The 17,465-nt window shown below is 50.8% G+C and overlaps 4 protein-coding genes across 4 annotated transcripts; 2 read left to right on the forward strand and 2 right to left on the reverse strand.

Moving 5' to 3' along the window:
* Positions 1–1,563: 1,563 nt before the first annotated feature.
* On the forward strand, positions 1,564–5,294 carry BO79DRAFT_225870 (putative stress response protein Nst1; the record flags this gene model as incomplete). Its single annotated transcript, XM_025683760.1, has 4 exons — positions 1,564–2,644; positions 2,714–4,600; positions 4,655–4,768; positions 4,825–5,294. The coding sequence occupies 4 exons, from the start codon at positions 1,564–1,566 to the stop codon at positions 5,292–5,294; spliced, it is 3,552 nt and encodes a 1,183-aa protein (XP_025542921.1).
* A 1,310-nt stretch (positions 5,295–6,604) lies between these two features.
* Positions 6,605–9,761, reverse strand: BO79DRAFT_168328 (vacuolar protein sorting-associated protein 35). The gene is made up of 5 exons (XM_025679418.1): positions 9,411–9,761; positions 8,694–9,331; positions 7,682–8,640; positions 7,084–7,632; positions 6,605–7,029 (listed from the first exon to the last, which is right to left on the reverse strand). The coding sequence occupies exons 1-5, from the start codon at positions 9,545–9,547 to the stop codon at positions 6,712–6,714; spliced, it is 2,601 nt and encodes an 866-aa protein (XP_025542922.1). The 5' UTR covers positions 9,548–9,761; the 3' UTR covers positions 6,605–6,711.
* A 1,425-nt stretch (positions 9,762–11,186) lies between these two features.
* Positions 11,187–14,612, forward strand: BO79DRAFT_278839 (ankyrin repeat protein). The gene is made up of 2 exons (XM_025687932.1): positions 11,187–11,517; positions 11,565–14,612. The coding sequence occupies exons 1-2, from the start codon at positions 11,253–11,255 to the stop codon at positions 14,456–14,458; spliced, it is 3,159 nt and encodes a 1,052-aa protein (XP_025542923.1). The 5' UTR covers positions 11,187–11,252; the 3' UTR covers positions 14,459–14,612.
* Positions 14,613–14,953: 341 nt separating this feature from the next.
* BO79DRAFT_207724 (uncharacterized protein) lies at positions 14,954–16,477 on the reverse strand. Its single transcript, XM_025682235.1, has one exon. The coding sequence runs from the start codon at positions 16,320–16,322 to the stop codon at positions 15,399–15,401; it is 924 nt and encodes a 307-aa protein (XP_025542924.1). The 5' UTR covers positions 16,323–16,477; the 3' UTR covers positions 14,954–15,398.
* Between the last annotated feature and the right edge of the window lie 988 nt (positions 16,478–17,465).

Below are 17,465 nucleotides of genomic sequence, written 5' to 3' on the forward strand. Positions count from 1 at the left end.
ACAGTACTAGAGACACCGGCGGTCAGTGGGGAGATTGATTACTCCGCACTGAGACATCCATGCTAACTATGCTAAAACTAAACGAACACCTGTTAATTATCCAATCTACGTAGTCACCTGCCCATATGGGCATGTCACTTTCAAGAAAAACAAGCCTGTTCAATCGATCAACATATTTTACCCCAACTCAGAAATATCTGTGTAATCCACTCCGGACGGGATGGGCTGACAGCATCAGATCATGTCAGGTAGGATGGAATGCGCGCGCGCGCCGATCATGAGATTAAAAACCCCCCTCTTTTTGGGGGGTTGGCTTTTTGGTGACCCCGCAGGAGAGTTAGGAAGAAGGAAGATGAGGGAACGCTATAATAGTCCAAAACCCCGGTCATATTAAAGGTTAAGTTTCCGACGGTAGTCCGAGGTAGGTATCGTTAGTAGTACGTAGTGGGAGGTTGGAGAACGCTACGAATTACCTGTCGGGTTTAAAGCTTAGTTTAGATATAATACATGTTCGTTTTTGGCTGTTTGGCTGTTTGGCTGTTTGACTGGTTGGGTGGCTGGCAAAAGGGCGCTTAAAGCTAGGCCAGGTGATCTTGAAGTTGGGCGCTTGATTGCATAGATCTCTATGGTGGGTAGATTGACAAGTGTGAACTTTATTATAGAGGGGGATGAAAGCCCGGATTATTTGCTTGGTGGTAATTATCCAAAAAGATGTGATATATGTGATATATAGAATATATGTAGAATATACTACACAGTTGATCCCTATATGTAGGCAGAATAGGATAGATTCAGCCTGAGAACTGAGGCGAGCAACCTCGCTTGCGGCGGCTAATCCAGTTGCGGCGGCTAATCCAGTTGCGGCCAGCGGCACGGCAACCATCCAGAGCCCAACGCCCGGCGTCAAGGTCCACCATCCAAACCCCATCATCTTCGCTGTGTCTGCGCCTGTGTCGCCGAATCCCCTCCTCCCATCTCCGGTTTACTGCATTCACTCGCTGTCATCCGTCTCGCCATTTCATATCCTCTTTCTCCTCCCCGCTTGTTCCCTATCTTCCCCGATTGTTGGGGGATTGAACGCTATCCTCCCCCCTCTCTCTCCCCTCTTGTCGTGCGGTTCCCGGGTCCTTTCCACCCCTCTCCGCCCTCGTTCCCCGTTTGTCGACCCTTGGGATTCACCCCAATTCACCTGGGCGCCTGCTTTCCACCCGCGGCCTCTATTTTCGCCTGCCTCGCGTGATTCACCAGACATCCTGGATTTGGGCCTCCCCTTGTCCCTTCCTCCATCCCCAATAATCTCCTCAGCCTTCGTCCCGACCGCTGTCCGGTGAGCTTTGAGTCTACACCCTCGCTACTATCTCTTACCTGGCTATCTCCGCCGTACCCTCCTGCTGACTTTTTCCCGCCGGAACGCTTCCCTAGCATGGTGCTTAGGTCGGAACATTCTAGGAGACTGAGAAGCCCGCCCTCTTCGTCCTCCCTACCCATCGCTATCATAGCCTCCTAAGTCCTCACTTCTCCATGGCTCCGCCGCAAACGCCGCGGCCGAATCCCGGTTCCACAATGTCCGATCCTGCGTCGACATCCATCCCTGCACACGCCACGAACGGCGAGGCCCATGCGCCCAACGACCACCACCACGACCACCTTCCCTTATCAGACTCCAAACCCGTGTCGGTTAACCGCAAGAAGCAAAAACGCAGACAAAAACAGGCCGCCCGCTTGGCTGCGGAGCGTCAGTTCGGAAACGGCCACATCTCCGCGGACATGTCTGAGCAGAACGGTCTGAGCCCTACCGCGCCAGCGTCTCATGTATCCGACGAGCACGACCTCGATGAACGCGCCAACGGCGAAACGTACTATGAGGAAATTCACGACGCGACACATGATCTGGACGACCACCCGCCGAGTCTGTCAAACGGGCAACCGGGCCAACAAAATGCCACGGTTCGGAAATCCAAGAAGAAGAAAGGAAAGAAGAATCGGGCCGGCTCGCAGACCATGGGCGATGACAGTTCAACACCACTGTCCACTCCTTCTGTCTCCATGTCACAGCATCTGCCCCCGCCATTACCGCCGCATCTGCCTCATACGCTTCTGAAGACGGGTAAGGACCGTAGCATTTGGAACACCTCCACGCAAGAAGAGCGAGAGAACATCAAGACGTTCTGGCTTGAGCTTGGGGAGGAGGAGCGACGCCAGCTCGTCAAGGTTGAAAAGGATGCGGTCTTGAAAAAGATGAAGGAGCAGCAGAAACACTCGTGCAGTTGTACTGTATGTGGGAGGAAAAGGACAGCCATCGAGGAGGAATTGGAAGTACTATACGACGCTTACTATGAGGAGTTGGAACAGTACGCCAACAACAACCAAGGCTCGTTCGAGAAGGGCCCGCCCATGGTCCCGCCTCCGCGTTTATACCACCCGCCTCTACGATCACCCGGTCAACATACACGGACGCAAGGCCAATTTCATCCCTCTCGAGGCCGAATTCATGAGTTGCCGGAAGACGACGAGGATCTGGAGGAGGACTACGATGAAGATGATGAGGATGACGAGCCGTACAGCGACGACGATTACGAAGACGAAGAGACCCGTGCAGCCCGCGCGGATTTCTTCGCCTTTGGGAATAGTCTAACTGTCAAAGGTAGGCGACAACCGAGGCTTTTTCACAATTCTCGGAAGCTAGATACTAATCGCTTTGCATCACTTGCAGATGGCATCCTTACAGTCGCGGACGATCTGTTAAAGAACGACGGGAAACATTTCATCGACATGATGGAGCAATTAGCTGAGCGCCGAATGCAACGTGAAGAGGATACCCAGTACGGCATAGCAGCAGCACACCAATCCCTCCATGGCGGCCACAACCACGGTCCTCTAGATGACGACGATTATGACGAGGAAGAGGACGAGGACTACGATAGTCAGGAAGATGAAGATTATGAGGAGGATGAAATGGTCAGCTCCGGGAACTGGCCGGGTGGTGATGCAGTGCAAGCTGACTCGTTTCTGCAGGACGCCATGACGGAAGAGCAACGCATGGAGGAAGGCCGACGGATGTTTCAAATATTTGCGGCCCGAATGTTCGAACAACGCGTCTTGACAGCCTATCGAGAAAAGGTCGCAGAACAACGTCAGCAGAAACTGATCGAGGAACTGATGGAGGAGCAAACGCGGAACGAGCAACGAAACGCCAAGAAAGCGCGGGAGGCTCAGAAGAGGAAGGATAAGAAGAAGCTCCAAAAGCAGGCCAAGGAGGAAGAGAAGGCGCGAAGGGAGGCGGAAAAGGCGGCCGAGGAAGCTGCGGCCAAGGCTGAACAGGAGAAGAAGCTGGAAGAGCAAAGGAGGAAGCGCGAGGAACAAAAGAAGAAGCGAGAAGCAGAACGCAAAGCCCAAGAAGCGGAGCGTCTCCGTAAGGAGGCGGAGAGGCAAAAGCGGTTGCGCGAAGAAAGAGAGCGACAGGCTGAGATTGAGAGAAAGCAACGAGAGCAAAAGGAGCTGGAGAAGAAGCGACGAGAAGAAGCACGGCAAAACGACCTGCGGGAGAAGAAGACGAAGGATGAGCGAGAACGTCAAGTCAAGGATGCGCAGACACGTCGGGAGGCCGCCCCCAAGACCGAGTACGAAGGTCAGGAGAAACGCGATCCCCAAGCGAAACGAGTGTCGCATACAGGACCGGTTCCGATCCCAGCCAGCTTGCAACACGCCCAGGCGCTCCCTGCATACTTGCAGTCGCCGCATTACCAAATCGCCACTCCGATTGTCCCCAAAGCTCCGACACCTGCCAGGCCGCGGCAACCGTCTCAGCAGGGCTCCCATACATCGTCTCCGCGGTCCCAGCCTGCAAGCACCGAGCCATCACAAGTATCCATTTCCCCACGATCGATGGCGCCGTCGCAGTCGTCAGGAGCGTCCAGCGTTACGTCCAAGCAGGGTCATGGACAACCGCCGTTGCTTCACCACCCCCAGCCCTCGACTCCCCTGTCTCCCCTTGGTGCGTTGAACCGCTCTCATCCACCCGGATTCTCGCCATCGAACCCGCCTGGCTTGGGCCTGGTCTCCCGTCCGCCGATTGGTCATGAGTTGCCTTCATACCCGCCGCATTCGGGCCCGCTGATGAACCAACTGCGAGGGTTTCCTGCGCCAAATGGACTGCCCGTGCTTCCAAGCATGAACGGAACTCGTCCTATGCCTCCGGGACGTGGCTTTCCGCTCGATCCAGGACATGGTCTAGCATTCCATCAGCAGCCCATAACCAATGCGTTCGCTGCGCAGCCGAGCGGGCTGTCTCATGCTCATTCCAGACAGCCGTCCAGCTCGTTTGAGCGGTCGCCTCTAGATGCGCATGCCTTCCCGATCTCCCGGCCTAGCCCTATCAAGCGCCCGTCAAGCACCCAACAAGACCAAAACAACCGGTCAGCGCAGCGCGATGTGGATGATTTAAGTGCGCATCTGGGCAGCAGTGCTCTTCTCGATGACAGTGATGTTCCGTTTACTTCGAATCTCTCCCAGTCGCTTCCTGGCGCGACTGCTCCTGGCACCTTCCCTGGACCGACCCGAGCCAGTTTTGCAGGAACCTCCCTCTTCGCAGATCCCCTAGGTAAGTGCCGTTGACAAGTAGTCATGGCTGTCGCATAAGCTGACAACTTCATAGCAGCCAAGCATAGCGGTTTCCCGATTGGGCCGAGTGTAGGAAACACGTGGAGTACACAGATTCCCTTCGGCACGTCTCCTTTCCCCAGCGCTCCAACATGGGGAACAGGACCTGGTCAGTTTCACCTCGACGTCAGTCCTTTCTGTGCCATCAACTGACGACCTTTATAGGAAGTGGCTGGTCCAACAACGTATTTGCTCCCGGCGGTCACCACCGTGCGCATGCCTCTCGGCCCGTGACGATACGACTGCTGGTCATCCAAGCCTGCAAGCAACTCAACATGATGAGCCCTTCCAAGGGAGCCAGTGGGTACCATGATGTGAACGTTGTCCTTCGTCAGGTAAATCAGCTACGGCCGGCCAATGAGCCTCCAATCTCGTTGAAGGAAATGCTGGATATCTGCGACACAGAAGGCAACACGCAGAACGGAGGCGGATCGTTCTCGATCAGGAGCGACGAAACGGGCGAATGTGTCAAGTTTGAACCGGACACCAACAGTGCGTCCTCAGGTCACAGAGGCAGCATTGTCCCCGGGGAAATTGGCAGTCCGGTTCCCAGTAGCAGTCTTCCAGCGTTCGGCGGGATCGGCTCATCGACACCATCCGTGCTCCGACAGTTTTCTTCTCCTACGGGGTTCTAGGCTTCCAGTTGCAATGGCACGAGATTCATTGATGACATCCTCACTTTCTTCCCTTTTCCGTCATCTATTCCTTCTCCATCGATCCCTCCTACTCTACCGAATGAAAGCGTCCATCATGTCATCAAACCCTCTTCCAACCTCATTCCTATCTTCCTCCACCCTACCACATCACTGATGAGCTTCCTGGTGTTCCAAGTTCCCCTTTTCCATCTTCTCTTCCTACGCACATTGAACAGACATCAATCATGTCATGTACGTTACGTTGTTCTCTTCATTTTTGCCTTGCTTGTTTTCTTGCTCCGCTTCCCCACCGAAATCCAGGTGGGTGTTCTGAAAGTGAAACCCCCACCATTTTCTTGTTTGCTTTTCCCTTTTTTCTTCCTTATGTAGCGATTCCCAAGGAGCATTATTCCAAAAGGCTCCCAAATACCTCATGTTCGTTTGAAACTCCGTGTTAAAACAATTGCATGATGCGAATCGGATCTTTATCAGGTGGTCAATTAATTGACTGATCCTGGTCGTTCCGTACTTAAACTTCTTCTACCTCTTCTTCTTCCTTCTAGTTCTTGTCATTTGCTATATTGGTGAGGTCATTGTAGATATGTATAGAGAAGACTAAGTAAGGTCAAGTGAGTATTTAGTAGGTAGATAGACGGTACATACTATTTATTGTATGTGGATGAATTGTCATACTGGTGGTGACTACCCTCTTAAGAACCAATGTACGGATAAGGCGGAGGACGAGAAACAGCACAGGGGTGTGTAGTTGACATTAGTTACATCGACCGATGATTATAGTTCAGACGGTACATCTGGAGCCTAGGACGAAAGTAACATTTCAATCAATATGAATACTATGTCTGTTTTGTATACGAGTGGCCTATTAGTGGTTAAGCAATCAACTAGTACCTCCTAGTCCTCTTAGTACTAAGCACCACCTCCTGGGTGTTCTTCAATTTCTTCCCGAGTTAAGTATAATCTATCATAGGATAGAAGCGCGCGGGATACTACTTGAGATAACAGGAGACGTAAATTAAAATAAGCAGAATATGATATAAGTAGAATGGAATCAAGAGCTTTCTATCGGAGATCAAATTTTCCTCCCTAGTAACTATAAGGTGAAAGAAAAAAAAGGGTATGATAATGATGTGAAGATGATGATACACTGATTGATATATTCGACTCAAATTGAGGGCGGACATAAGATAGGGTAGGGTAGGGTGATAATTGGTTCATGAAGCAGAGGAAATAGAAGTGGGTGGGTAGAAAGAGAACGGAAAGGGAATCTTACACGCACGAGGCTGGAAGAGAAAAAAAAAAAAAAAAAACAGGGCAAACGGATGTCTGGGGACACATGGGCTGTAGTGGTAGTGGTAGGTAACATCGCTCATTCATACGGGAGGAGGGTCATGCAATTTCACTGTCTGGGATCGGTGACTACGCCTTCGAAATCTCGGGATCGGATGTAATCCAGTGTACGTTGGAAGTGTCGCTTCGGGCCCTCCAGGCTGGGGTTGGGCTCGTTTTCGTCCGTCTGCAGGTTGGAGTGGATGAGTTCGATAAGGCCGTTGAGGTATTTGATCGTGACGGTTTCGTTCTGTTGGTCGAAGTAGTAGACGTAGCGGTTGAGGATCTCGACGAAGAGTTCCACGGACACGGCGGTGTCCATGCAGGCGTCTGCGACGCGGAGGGCCCGTTGGAGGCACTCGAGGACGCGCTTGCCGTCGCGGTAGAGCTAATTGATGTTAGAAGTTGACTCTGGGAGGTCACTAGATGAAGGTGGACTTACGTTCTTGGGGTCTTCTTCGCCTCGTTGGGGGTTCTCGACAACCCACCACAGGTGACTGGCTAGGTATACAGCGCGACATTGGTCGGGCTTCTTCAGCAGCTTGCTTCCATGCAGAGCGGCCTTGGTAATGAGGGTATCATAGTTCTCCTTGGAGAACCCGCGGGTGCCGTGGAGAGCTCCCGCAATGACGCAGACGGCTTGGAACTGAGCACGTGAGTCACTGATGGAGTCCTCGTAGATGGTGAAGGCTTGTGCAAAGAATTCGTAACTGAACTCTTCGAAGCCCGTCTGGTCCGCCACTTCTCCGCACATCACAAACAGACGCAGGGACAGATCAGCACAACCAGGGTTCACACGCTGGTAGAGATTGTTGACACACTGGTGCATGAACCGATAAAGGGCTGAAGACTGCGACTGCCAGTTGTCGTCGTAGTGCTCGCGGGCCTTGAGTTTGCGTGCCAGACGGATCGAACTCGTGACCAGGGCCGGTGTTGTGTATCGGATACGCTCGTTACCGTCGAGGTAGGCCTTGCGGGTTGCTTGGAGTAACTTAGAAGGGGGTTAGTGGTGGTCATATCGTGTTGAGAAGAGGTATTACCTTCAACTGGGTATCATTGTCTTTGGCCTGGATCAGATGAACCAGACGTGCAAGCCACCCTTGTTCCTCGATGGTCTCATCAGTCTCACCTCGCCGCTGAGACTGAATGCCAGGATAGCCCATAGACTGCTGAGTGCCTTCCTTGATCAAAACCCTTAGGGCTTGCAGCACGCGGTCGAGGTTTTCCGTAGTCGTGATGAAAGTTCGGTTCTTGAGAAGACTGCGAGCGATTTCGCCTGCGACAGCTCGCCGGGTCGTGTAGGATTGCGAAGTCAGAAGTGGGATGTAGTGGGGCAAGGCAAGAGCCGTGAATATGGAGGCGTAGGAACGGAGAGGTGCGGTAAGGAGGTGCAAAAGATTCTGCTGTGTCGGGGCAGAGTGCAGGTCGGCGTGGTCGGCATACGTCGCAGTCTCTTTAGTCGCAAAGTCGAGCATTTGGTCCACAAATTCTAGGCGATCCGGGTAGGTGTTAAGAGCCAGGTTGACAAGCGAAACCAGAAGCGCCATTGTGTCTTGAATAGGGAGACCGCGGCTCTTGATCAGGTTAACCACTTGTTCATAGAAGATGTCATACAGCTTGACATCGGCTGGAATTCCAGCCTTGTCGTCGCCATTGGCCGTGGGCTCGCCTTCTGTCGTAGCTTCAGCCTGTTCAGCGTTATCCGTTGCGGCTTGCTCCACGCCGTTCTCCTGGTTTGCTTCTTCCGGCGCCTCCTTCTTGGTCTCCTCAGATACCTTGAGGTTCCCAAGGAGCTTGGTGACAGCCTCCTCTTCCTTCTTGATTCTTGCATCGGGCTCGGCGGACGACTCGGTCTCACGAGCTGCATAAGCTGACAAGCGGTCCATCAATCCAATGACAATCTTCTTCAGGTCCACGTGGGGGTTGAGTCGACTGATTGCGGATAGCAGGAGATCAAGGGTGTGCAAGTGAAACTCGTCAGGGAACACCTTGGTGATTACTGCACCCTCAGTTAGCATGCCAGACCTTCGACAGACAATTGCGTCATGTTACCTTCGAGGAGATACTCCTGCGCCAAAACATCACGACACTGAACGACTTGCTCCAGCAGTGCCTGTAATATACCGGATTTGTATCCTTCCAGATCCACCAACTGGCTGAGTCGCACAACGTTGCTACCAACAAGCAGCTCCAGTTCCCGGCGCTCCTGCATCCGCTTCTCGCGCTCGCGCGAAGGGCCCTGGTGCTGGAGTCGCACCCACAGCTTGTTCATCTCGACGAAGTTTGTCAAAACGAAGCTGATCGAGTCCTGCAAGTTGCCCTCCGGACCGTCTCCAGAGCCTGTGGGCAAGTGGTCTCTAGCCTGTCCGGACAGATAGTACCGCAGGAACAGCCCGCGGATGGGATGCTGCACGCCTCGACTCATCTCCATCATGTCCTTCATAATCTCTTTGACCGGCGCATCCTCCACAGACATGTATACCGTACCTACGGTAATCATAAGATAGAGTCGCGGGATGATATTTCCGGCATATTGAACGAGTTCGTACAAATCCGCTAGATGGTTAACCGGGTGGTTCTCTTTCAGGTAGACGGAGAGGTGTCGCAGGGCATCGAAGACGGCCATGTAAAGTTCGTAGTATTGTTTCGGACCAAGGCTAGGGGTTCGTAGCTCGGATACCAAGGTGGACCTGAAGCAATTGGCAGAAGACATCAGTTATCTCGATCCCAATGTCATTGCTGCCTGGAGTCTCCGAAGCTCAAGCTTACCCGCATTTCAACGCATCCATCAATTTCCCCGGAGTTTCCAAGCATTTTCGCATCATCTGCGACTGTTGCCGCACGACTCCCAATGCCTCCTCGAGGAGACGGCTCTGGTCTTCGGGGGCCGCTACCGGGGTGGCCATGGCGGATATGAGGTGATGATCTGAGGGGAGTGTCGGACTCAGTGGCTTGAATCGGGCGGTAAACACCTGGTCGGAAAGGGGGAGGGGCGGAGAGGGGAATTCGTGGATGGGAGCAACAGAAAGGCACGATGCGCTAGAAGATCAGGCGGGGATTCAAACAGCTCCTGATCCATAGACAGGAGTAGGATAAAAGGGACAGCAGGAGCAGGAGAAGGTGGGAGGATGGGAAGGTGAATGCGAATGCGGACATGCGATCAGAATGCCAGTTAGTTTACGGCCTGGGGCTGGGCGTGGGTTATGTAATCCCCGCCCCATTGCTGTACGTCACACTCTCCCCAGGTATAAATACTTTCTTTCTTCTCAAGGATTGAGAATATAGATATCGTGATATGCACTTTTACCACGGGAGCACCAAGCGCGACCCTCTGAAGAGTCTCGTACTAATACTTTTGAGTGCCAGTATATCTTGCCAGGCCAATATGTGAAGAATGCCTTGACCCCGTGCTGGTGACCGAACAGGCTGTTGGATAGGCATTTGACAGCTTGTTCCCTCATCTCAGTTGTCTTTCTCTGCAGGGGACAACGTCCCTCAACTGCACTCAACTCCCTAACATCGACAAAAATGAAAGATAACGTGGTCATATTGTAATGAACCAGAGTTCAATCAATTCATTGGATTGCCTCTGGATCCCACCATCTCCACACCCGTCACACCTCGTCTCGCGTTCCCCGATCACGGCAGGGTATAAACTATTGTTCGCTAGCAGCAGGCTGGCCAAAGACACAGGTCCTAAGACACTCCGAATATCGTTGGGAAAGTGAAGTCGATATCTTCATGGTAAAGACAAATCATGTCTTCCGAGTCTAGTTTCTGCTAGTCTCTATCTCTCGCACTCCCTGAAGCCGGGAGAGATCAAATGGCATGACCAGGCTGCCGACAGTGCCAGCAGAGGGGTTTTTCAAAAACGCAAGGCAGATGGGGTGACATTACTCACGCATGGGGGGCACATATAAAGGTCATCCTAATGCGCCTATAAAGATCACCCTCATGCGGGGTAAACTCTGGCGGAGGTTCAAGCCCGCTAGTCAACTGGATGTAGTGTGCTATGAGACATTGTGGTATTGAACAAGCATTGCAGTTTCCACTGGCGCAGAGGATTGCCATCAGTTCGTCCTTGCGTAGGGAAACCATAGCGCCTGTTGACTTCCATCTCTAGGCATATATTCCGTATGCGAAGCTCGATTATTCATTTGGTCGAGCCTCGATTTAGAACAGTCCATATACCCAGTCTTTACGAACACATCAATTACGTCGGGTTTAACTGGCGTCAACGACAAATTGAATGCCCTCAGTACGGATGAAGTCTACTCCGTCGATAAGTTGTTGGACATCTTCTCCGCAAGTGGAGAGGTTTGGTTAATGGAAAGGAAGATAGATCGTCCAAAAATGTAATGGAAACCACTGGCTGTACATCCCTGCCCTCGGTAGCGGATTCGGGGATGGACTTCCGCGGGGTGGAGCAGCAAAAGCAATCACGCCTAACGCGCCTATCACGCCTTTCACTAGGTGCTTAGACCGTGCCTTTAGGCCATGTCTTTAGGCCGTATCTTTCAGCTGCTGCGTGTTCAGCCGCAGACGAGAGAATCGGACTTGACATGACAGATTCTTCCCCCCGTCAACACCCACAGCACACGCACGGGCAAGATGGGTTGTTTGGGATTGAAAAGGTTGCTTGGAAAGAAGCCAACGCACGAAAAACATGTTCAGCCAGCAAACACGGCCGTTGCAAACGGGGCAGTTGGTCCTCGGCCAGCTCAACAAGATCGGCCTGTGAAGGCAACCAATGCTTCTCTCAGCAAGGAAACACTGGCCCGTGATGAATCGCTCTGGGACCAGGCGTATAAGAATCTCGATCCAGGCTTGGTTGAAAGATATGAAGAATTATTGGCGAAACAAAGACAGGAGATTAGTAAGTTTCTCTTACTTTTCCTGGGTATTGAATACTAACAAGGAAAGATGATAATTCTTGCAAGAATGGAACCAACCGCCAACAAGACTTGGACATCATCATCAATCACGGGCTTCATCAGGCAGAAATCCAAAGGACGGGTGTTCAGGAAGGCTTGGCCCAAGCTGCAAGCTGGGTTTTGTCCGTGAAAGACTTCATTGGAGAAGCGGTCAAGGCATCGCCAGAAGCGTCGTTGGCATGGGCAGGGGTCTGCATTGTCCTGCCATTGCTGACGAACCCCCAGAGTGCGGCACAGGCCAACAAGAGTGGATTCACGTATGTCACCGGTCGCATTCGCTATCATGTCGAACTGGAGCGGATTTTGTGGTCAACTTCCAGCCGGAGCTCGGATCATACGGGACTGAAAGAACAATTCAATGCCAACATTGTCAAGTTGTACCAGGAAATCCTGCACTTTGAGGTCAAGAGTGTTCTGCGCTTCCATCGCAGCTGGCAGCGAAACTTCGCTGGTGATATCTTCCAACCAGAAGATTGGAACGGCATGGTTTCCTCGGTCAAAGATCTGGAAAAATTGGTCCAGCAAGATGCTGCCACCATTAGCACCGAGGTATCCCGACGGCATCTAAACGAAGTGGAACAAAGTACTCGCCACAACTTTGAGTCAATGCAAAAGCTTCTTCCATTGGCACAACGGCACCTTGAAGTGGATATCGAGGCTCTCAACCTCCAACGCCAGATGCATGAGGAAGCATTGTCGGTCAAGGAACAAAGATGTAGGCAGCTTTTCCGCCTGGCCAGAAATGAGGAGGACTCTTCCTATGAATTGTACAAGAGCCGAGTTGATGATCGACTCGAGGGCACCTGCGAATGGTTTCTAGAACAGCCCCATTTTAACCAGTGGCTGGACGATGATAGTGGGCTTTTGATCGTTTCAGCAGATCCTGGTTGTGGCAAATCTGTTCTTGCCAAGCATCTCATCGACAATGTGTTGTCCCAGTGCAATCCATCCGCCACGATATGCTACTTTTTTTTCAAAGATGGAGACCAGAATACACAGAAGCAAGCTATCTGCGCATTGCTGCATCAGATCTTCACGAACAAGCCTGAATTGATCAAGCTTGCAATGAACGTAATCAATGACAACGGGCAGGAAACCGTCAACGTGGTTACTAAGCTCTGGGATATCTTTTCCCGGGTCATCAAGGACCCTGCTATGGGACAAACCATCTTTGTGTTGGATGCGCTAGATGAATGCAAGGAATCCGAATTAGTTGACCTGACAGACAACATTAAGTTCATTCAAAACGATGGTGAAACCAGGGCTAGGTTCTTCCTGACCAGCCGACCGTACGAAAATATCATATTGGAATTCCAAGAGCTCATTGATCATTCTCCCCATATTCACATACCGGGCGAAAATGAATCCGACAAGATTAGCCAAGAAGTGAACATCGTCATCAAACATCGTGTTGAGCGCCTGGCTCGAAAGAAGCGTCTCTCTGCCCCCATCCAGAGCTACCTGGAAGAGCGACTACTTCGAATGGAGCACCGGACATACCTTTGGGTCCATCTTGTTTTTGAATACTTCGAAACACATAGCTTTCAAAAAGTCAAAAAAGGGATTGACAGGGTTTTCATCGATAAGCTCCCCAAGGACGTCAACGATTCATATTGCAAGATCCTTAGTAAATCTGAGGACATGGACATGGCGCGAAAGGCCTTTTGCATTATGCTGGCTGCATTCCGTCCCTTGACGTTGACGGAGATGAACATTGCTGTCAATCTAGACCTTGACTCAGATGAGCTGGATCTAGAATCGGACGAAGACTTTCAGGCCTCGTTGCGAAGCTGGTGTGGTTTACTTTTAACAGTGAATAACAAGAAGGTGTTCTTCCTACACCAAACAGCACGAGAATTCCTGGCGCAGAAAAATGGCTTTGGTCGCTGCAGCGAACGTGGCCCAATTGATCCAAAGGAGGCACAAGGCGTCCTTGCAATCAGCTGCATCACATATATCGACAAGTTTATGCCACGGGCTCATCAGACCAATTCAGCTGAAAATCTAACTTCGATTGACATAAATCAAGACTTCTCCGAATATTCTGCTGACGGGTGGTCTTCCCATATACAGGCTGCAGCACTGGAAGATGACCAGAAACTGGAGCCAATCTTCACCAGACTCTGTGATCCAAAATCCGATGTTTCTGCCTCTTGGTGGGGGGATGAGCTTAGGAGTGGTGAAACCCGCAATACATTGTGGATGGCCGCCAGACTCGGCCTGACTTCGGTTGTCAAGAGAATCCTTCAAAATGAGGAGGTCGAAGACGCTTGGAGTTATCATCTGAGACAGAGGATTTCCCACGTCGCTGCATCCTGTTGTAATGTCGAGGTCCTAAATCTCCTGCTTGACTGTGGGAAACTAGACTGGGATATGAAGGACAGAGTTGGTCGTACTCCTTTCTCCTGTGCCATATACTCAAATCATGTAGCAAGCGTGCGATGCTTGCTTGATAGTGGCATAGCCAATATCCGCGACGAATGCGACAACGGTACACCGTTGATCTTCGCATTGCGCTTCTCAAGCGACGAGATGGTCGACATGCTCGTTCATACCGAAGGCATCGATATGAATGGGTGCTACTTTGGATACAACGCGCTCGCAATGGCAGTGTACCGAAGAAGATATAACATGGTGAAGCTACTGCTTGATATGGAGGCGGTAGAGACGAACCCATCGTTCTCGGGAAGCATAACACCACTGGTTGAGGCGGTCATGCAGGATGACGAGGCCATGGTCAAGCTGTTACTGGATTCAGGAAGGATAGACTTGAATCAGCAGTGTGAGCAAGATGGTATCACAGGCACAGCTTTGAAGTTTGCCCGATCGAAGGAGCTCCCCAGAATGGTGGAATTGCTCGTTAAGGCTGGCGCGGTTGAATAGATGCTATGCTTGACCATGAGATTTACTAAGTCACCGTCTGAAGCTCGATGTAAAATCATGTACCTACGCCAAAAAGTGTCCGCTTTTATCTCTCCTCCACCTTTCCATCCAAAGAGGGCAATAAATAGATATATAGACAGGGCCCATGATGCAGTTATAATCCAGTAGATTTTGACCTCACTGCCGAGTAAAAACTATTTAGTTAAATCGGTTCCATTTAGTACATCTAGACTACAGTATCAAATAGAAGAGAAGTATTGAAAAAAAAAAAAAAAAAAAAAAAACGATATGAAAGAATAATAAGCCATAATAAACAATGATCTTAGTAAAATAACTTAATGTAATACAATGATATGCTGTTATCCATTCATGTGTCTCTGAACACTGCTTGCCATCACAAACAAGTAACTAGTTATTAACTGCGGCCGGTTTAGTCAGTCCGTTTGCTGTCCTCTAACTAGTAATTAAATCAAGTGCTTCTTCGTATATAATCAAGCCATTCCTATTTTTATAGCAATCTATCCTATACCTAAAATAACCCAACCACAATCTAGACCTAGTATGAACCCGAAATCGCAACGAAAGCAATCGCTACCTCTTATCTAAATCAAGAAAAGCCTTTCCCACAAGAGAGCATAAAACCGCCAGAGAACCATAAGAGAAAAAAGAAAAAAGCAATGAAAGGAAGAGGAAAAAAAGAAAAATCAAAACGCCCCTACAGATGCATGCTATCATGACCATATTCCCACCCCCCACCATGAGCAGTCATGATTTTGTCGTGACGATGCAAAAAACCGAAATCGTTAAAGAACCACATGCTCATTATCCATCAAATTCATGAAACGTGTTTCATACCAGTCGTTGGCAACCAATTCATCAACCTCCAGGACGATATGGCAGGCACCTGGGTAAGCGTCACAATTGACCCCTGAAGATGACTCTACGCCTGAGAGTCTGTGTGGTTCAGGCCCCTGGCTTGGGGCCTGGAAGACATGACGGCGGTGTCAGAGGGGGTGTCATTGAATGCCCGGGCCTGCAAAACTGTATCATTCCGGGTGTAGACTGCGACCTTGCTGCCAATAGCGGTGACGTTCTCGGGCTTCTGAGTATCCCGGGCTGCAATCCCGATCTTGCCACTAACATCGCTGGCATTGTGGTGCTCGGAAACAAGGGCATCCTTGAGCTGCCGAGTCTGCACGGCTGTCTCATTCAGGCTACGAGCCAGAACTTCGGAAGTGGTGTTGCTGCGAGCGGCAATTACGTGCTTTTCGGTGCTGTTGGTAGCATCGACATCCTCAAACATCGCACGTCGGCTCGCAGTGTTGTTGGTAGCATCGCCAATGATCTCGCGACGGCTCAGAGTGCTGTTACTAGCATCGTCGAGGATTCCACGTCGGCTCGCGGTACTGTTGGTTGGGGCATCCTCCTCAAATATCGCACGTCGGCTCAAGGTGCTGTTGGTAGGAGCATCCTCAAATATCGCACGTCGGTTGGCAGTGCTGTTGGTAGGAGCATCCTCCTCAAATATCGCACGACGGCTCAGTGCGCTTGCGCTGCTGTTGGTGTCACGGCGACCCAGCGGAGCACCACCCACGTTAGGCCCGGCATTCCAAGGTGAGGGAGAAGCGCCAGGCACGGAAGCTGGTGTGGACGAGGGGTACTCGGTGACGGTAATAGTGGTAGGCGGCGCCGGAGGGTTAGTCGCAGTGATGGTCTCGACAACGGGAGTAGTAGGGCCCGCAACATTCACAACTTTGTAAGGGCCTTCTTCTCTACGCTCAACGGTGTCGTTCCCACGAGCATTGAGGACAGGCACCGCATGGGCAGAGAGGGAGAGAGCGAGGAAGAGAGCAGCGGTATGCATGGTGCTGCCGGTGCAATATGGAAAGGTCTGTAGATGCTGAATGTAAGGGAAGACCAGGACAGATATAACACAGAAGCAGAGAAACAAGCTAGGTAGTTTATCAGGAAAAACAAGGATTATGAGAAAATTAGAATGCTTAGTATAAGAGTCCTTTGATTAGACCGAGTGATTTGAAACTGGAGCAACAACAGCAACCGACGAGACAAGGGCTCAATTTATGATTTGGATTCACCAGCGACACAGCACACACACACCGACCAACCAGGCTATGAACACAACAAAAAATTGGCGCCTAGAAAAAATAAATTAAAACCAAATCAGTGACAAGCAAGCAAGATCTACACGGGTGCGGCAGATGTATATGCCATCATACACGGCACGAAGCTCCATCGTCGGGGAGAAAAAAAAAGGTGCAGGCTGGCGCATCATGATACTGTCAAAGGAGGCTGGGATGGGATGGATGGAGTCTGTTTCTGCCAGCCACGTTGGTTTCTGGTGGGCAGAAGGGCACTAGAACAACGGATCGCCGTTTTCCCAGCGGCAAAGACCCTGTGCGTTAATTGATTTCTTTTGTGCCAATTATATCTTGGACAGGCAGCATGATTTAGATGGCCAATGGATGAAGATAATGAAAGAAAATAACTACGTACTTTTATTTTCTAACTAAATCTACTAAATGTCGCGCCAAAAATAAGAAAATGGCACTAAACGTGCTAATTAAAGCTGGAAATCCCGTGACCTGACCGGGCCCTCCTCTGCTGTCAAATCCAAAGTGGCTGGGGAGAGGATCCACTTTTCTCTAATCTACTTCCTCGCTGATCCCCTCACAGCCCCAGTCCAGGTTCATCTCAGACTGTCTCATTGCCCTTGTTACTACGTACTTACTACATCCTGCTTGGATCACACAATGTCTAAAGTCTGGACCGTAGATCCCCATCACGTCTACGTCATGCTCTGAATTTCTAACCTCCAGCAGAGCTTACCGGAGCATTAACATGGCGGCGGTGTGAGCGCCACTTATCCCCCGTTTACACCTTATCTCGACAGCAGAAACACAGAATGTGTGGTACAGAATAACAGTAACGATAATGACCAAACGCTAAAGACTCATCATCCCTTTCCCTCCCTCATCTTTACTCCCTT

This window comes from Aspergillus costaricaensis (assembly GCF_003184835.1).
Source record: "Aspergillus costaricaensis CBS 115574 unplaced genomic scaffold BO79scaffold_6, whole genome shotgun sequence".
NCBI lineage: Eukaryota > Fungi > Ascomycota > Eurotiomycetes > Eurotiales > Aspergillaceae > Aspergillus > Aspergillus costaricensis.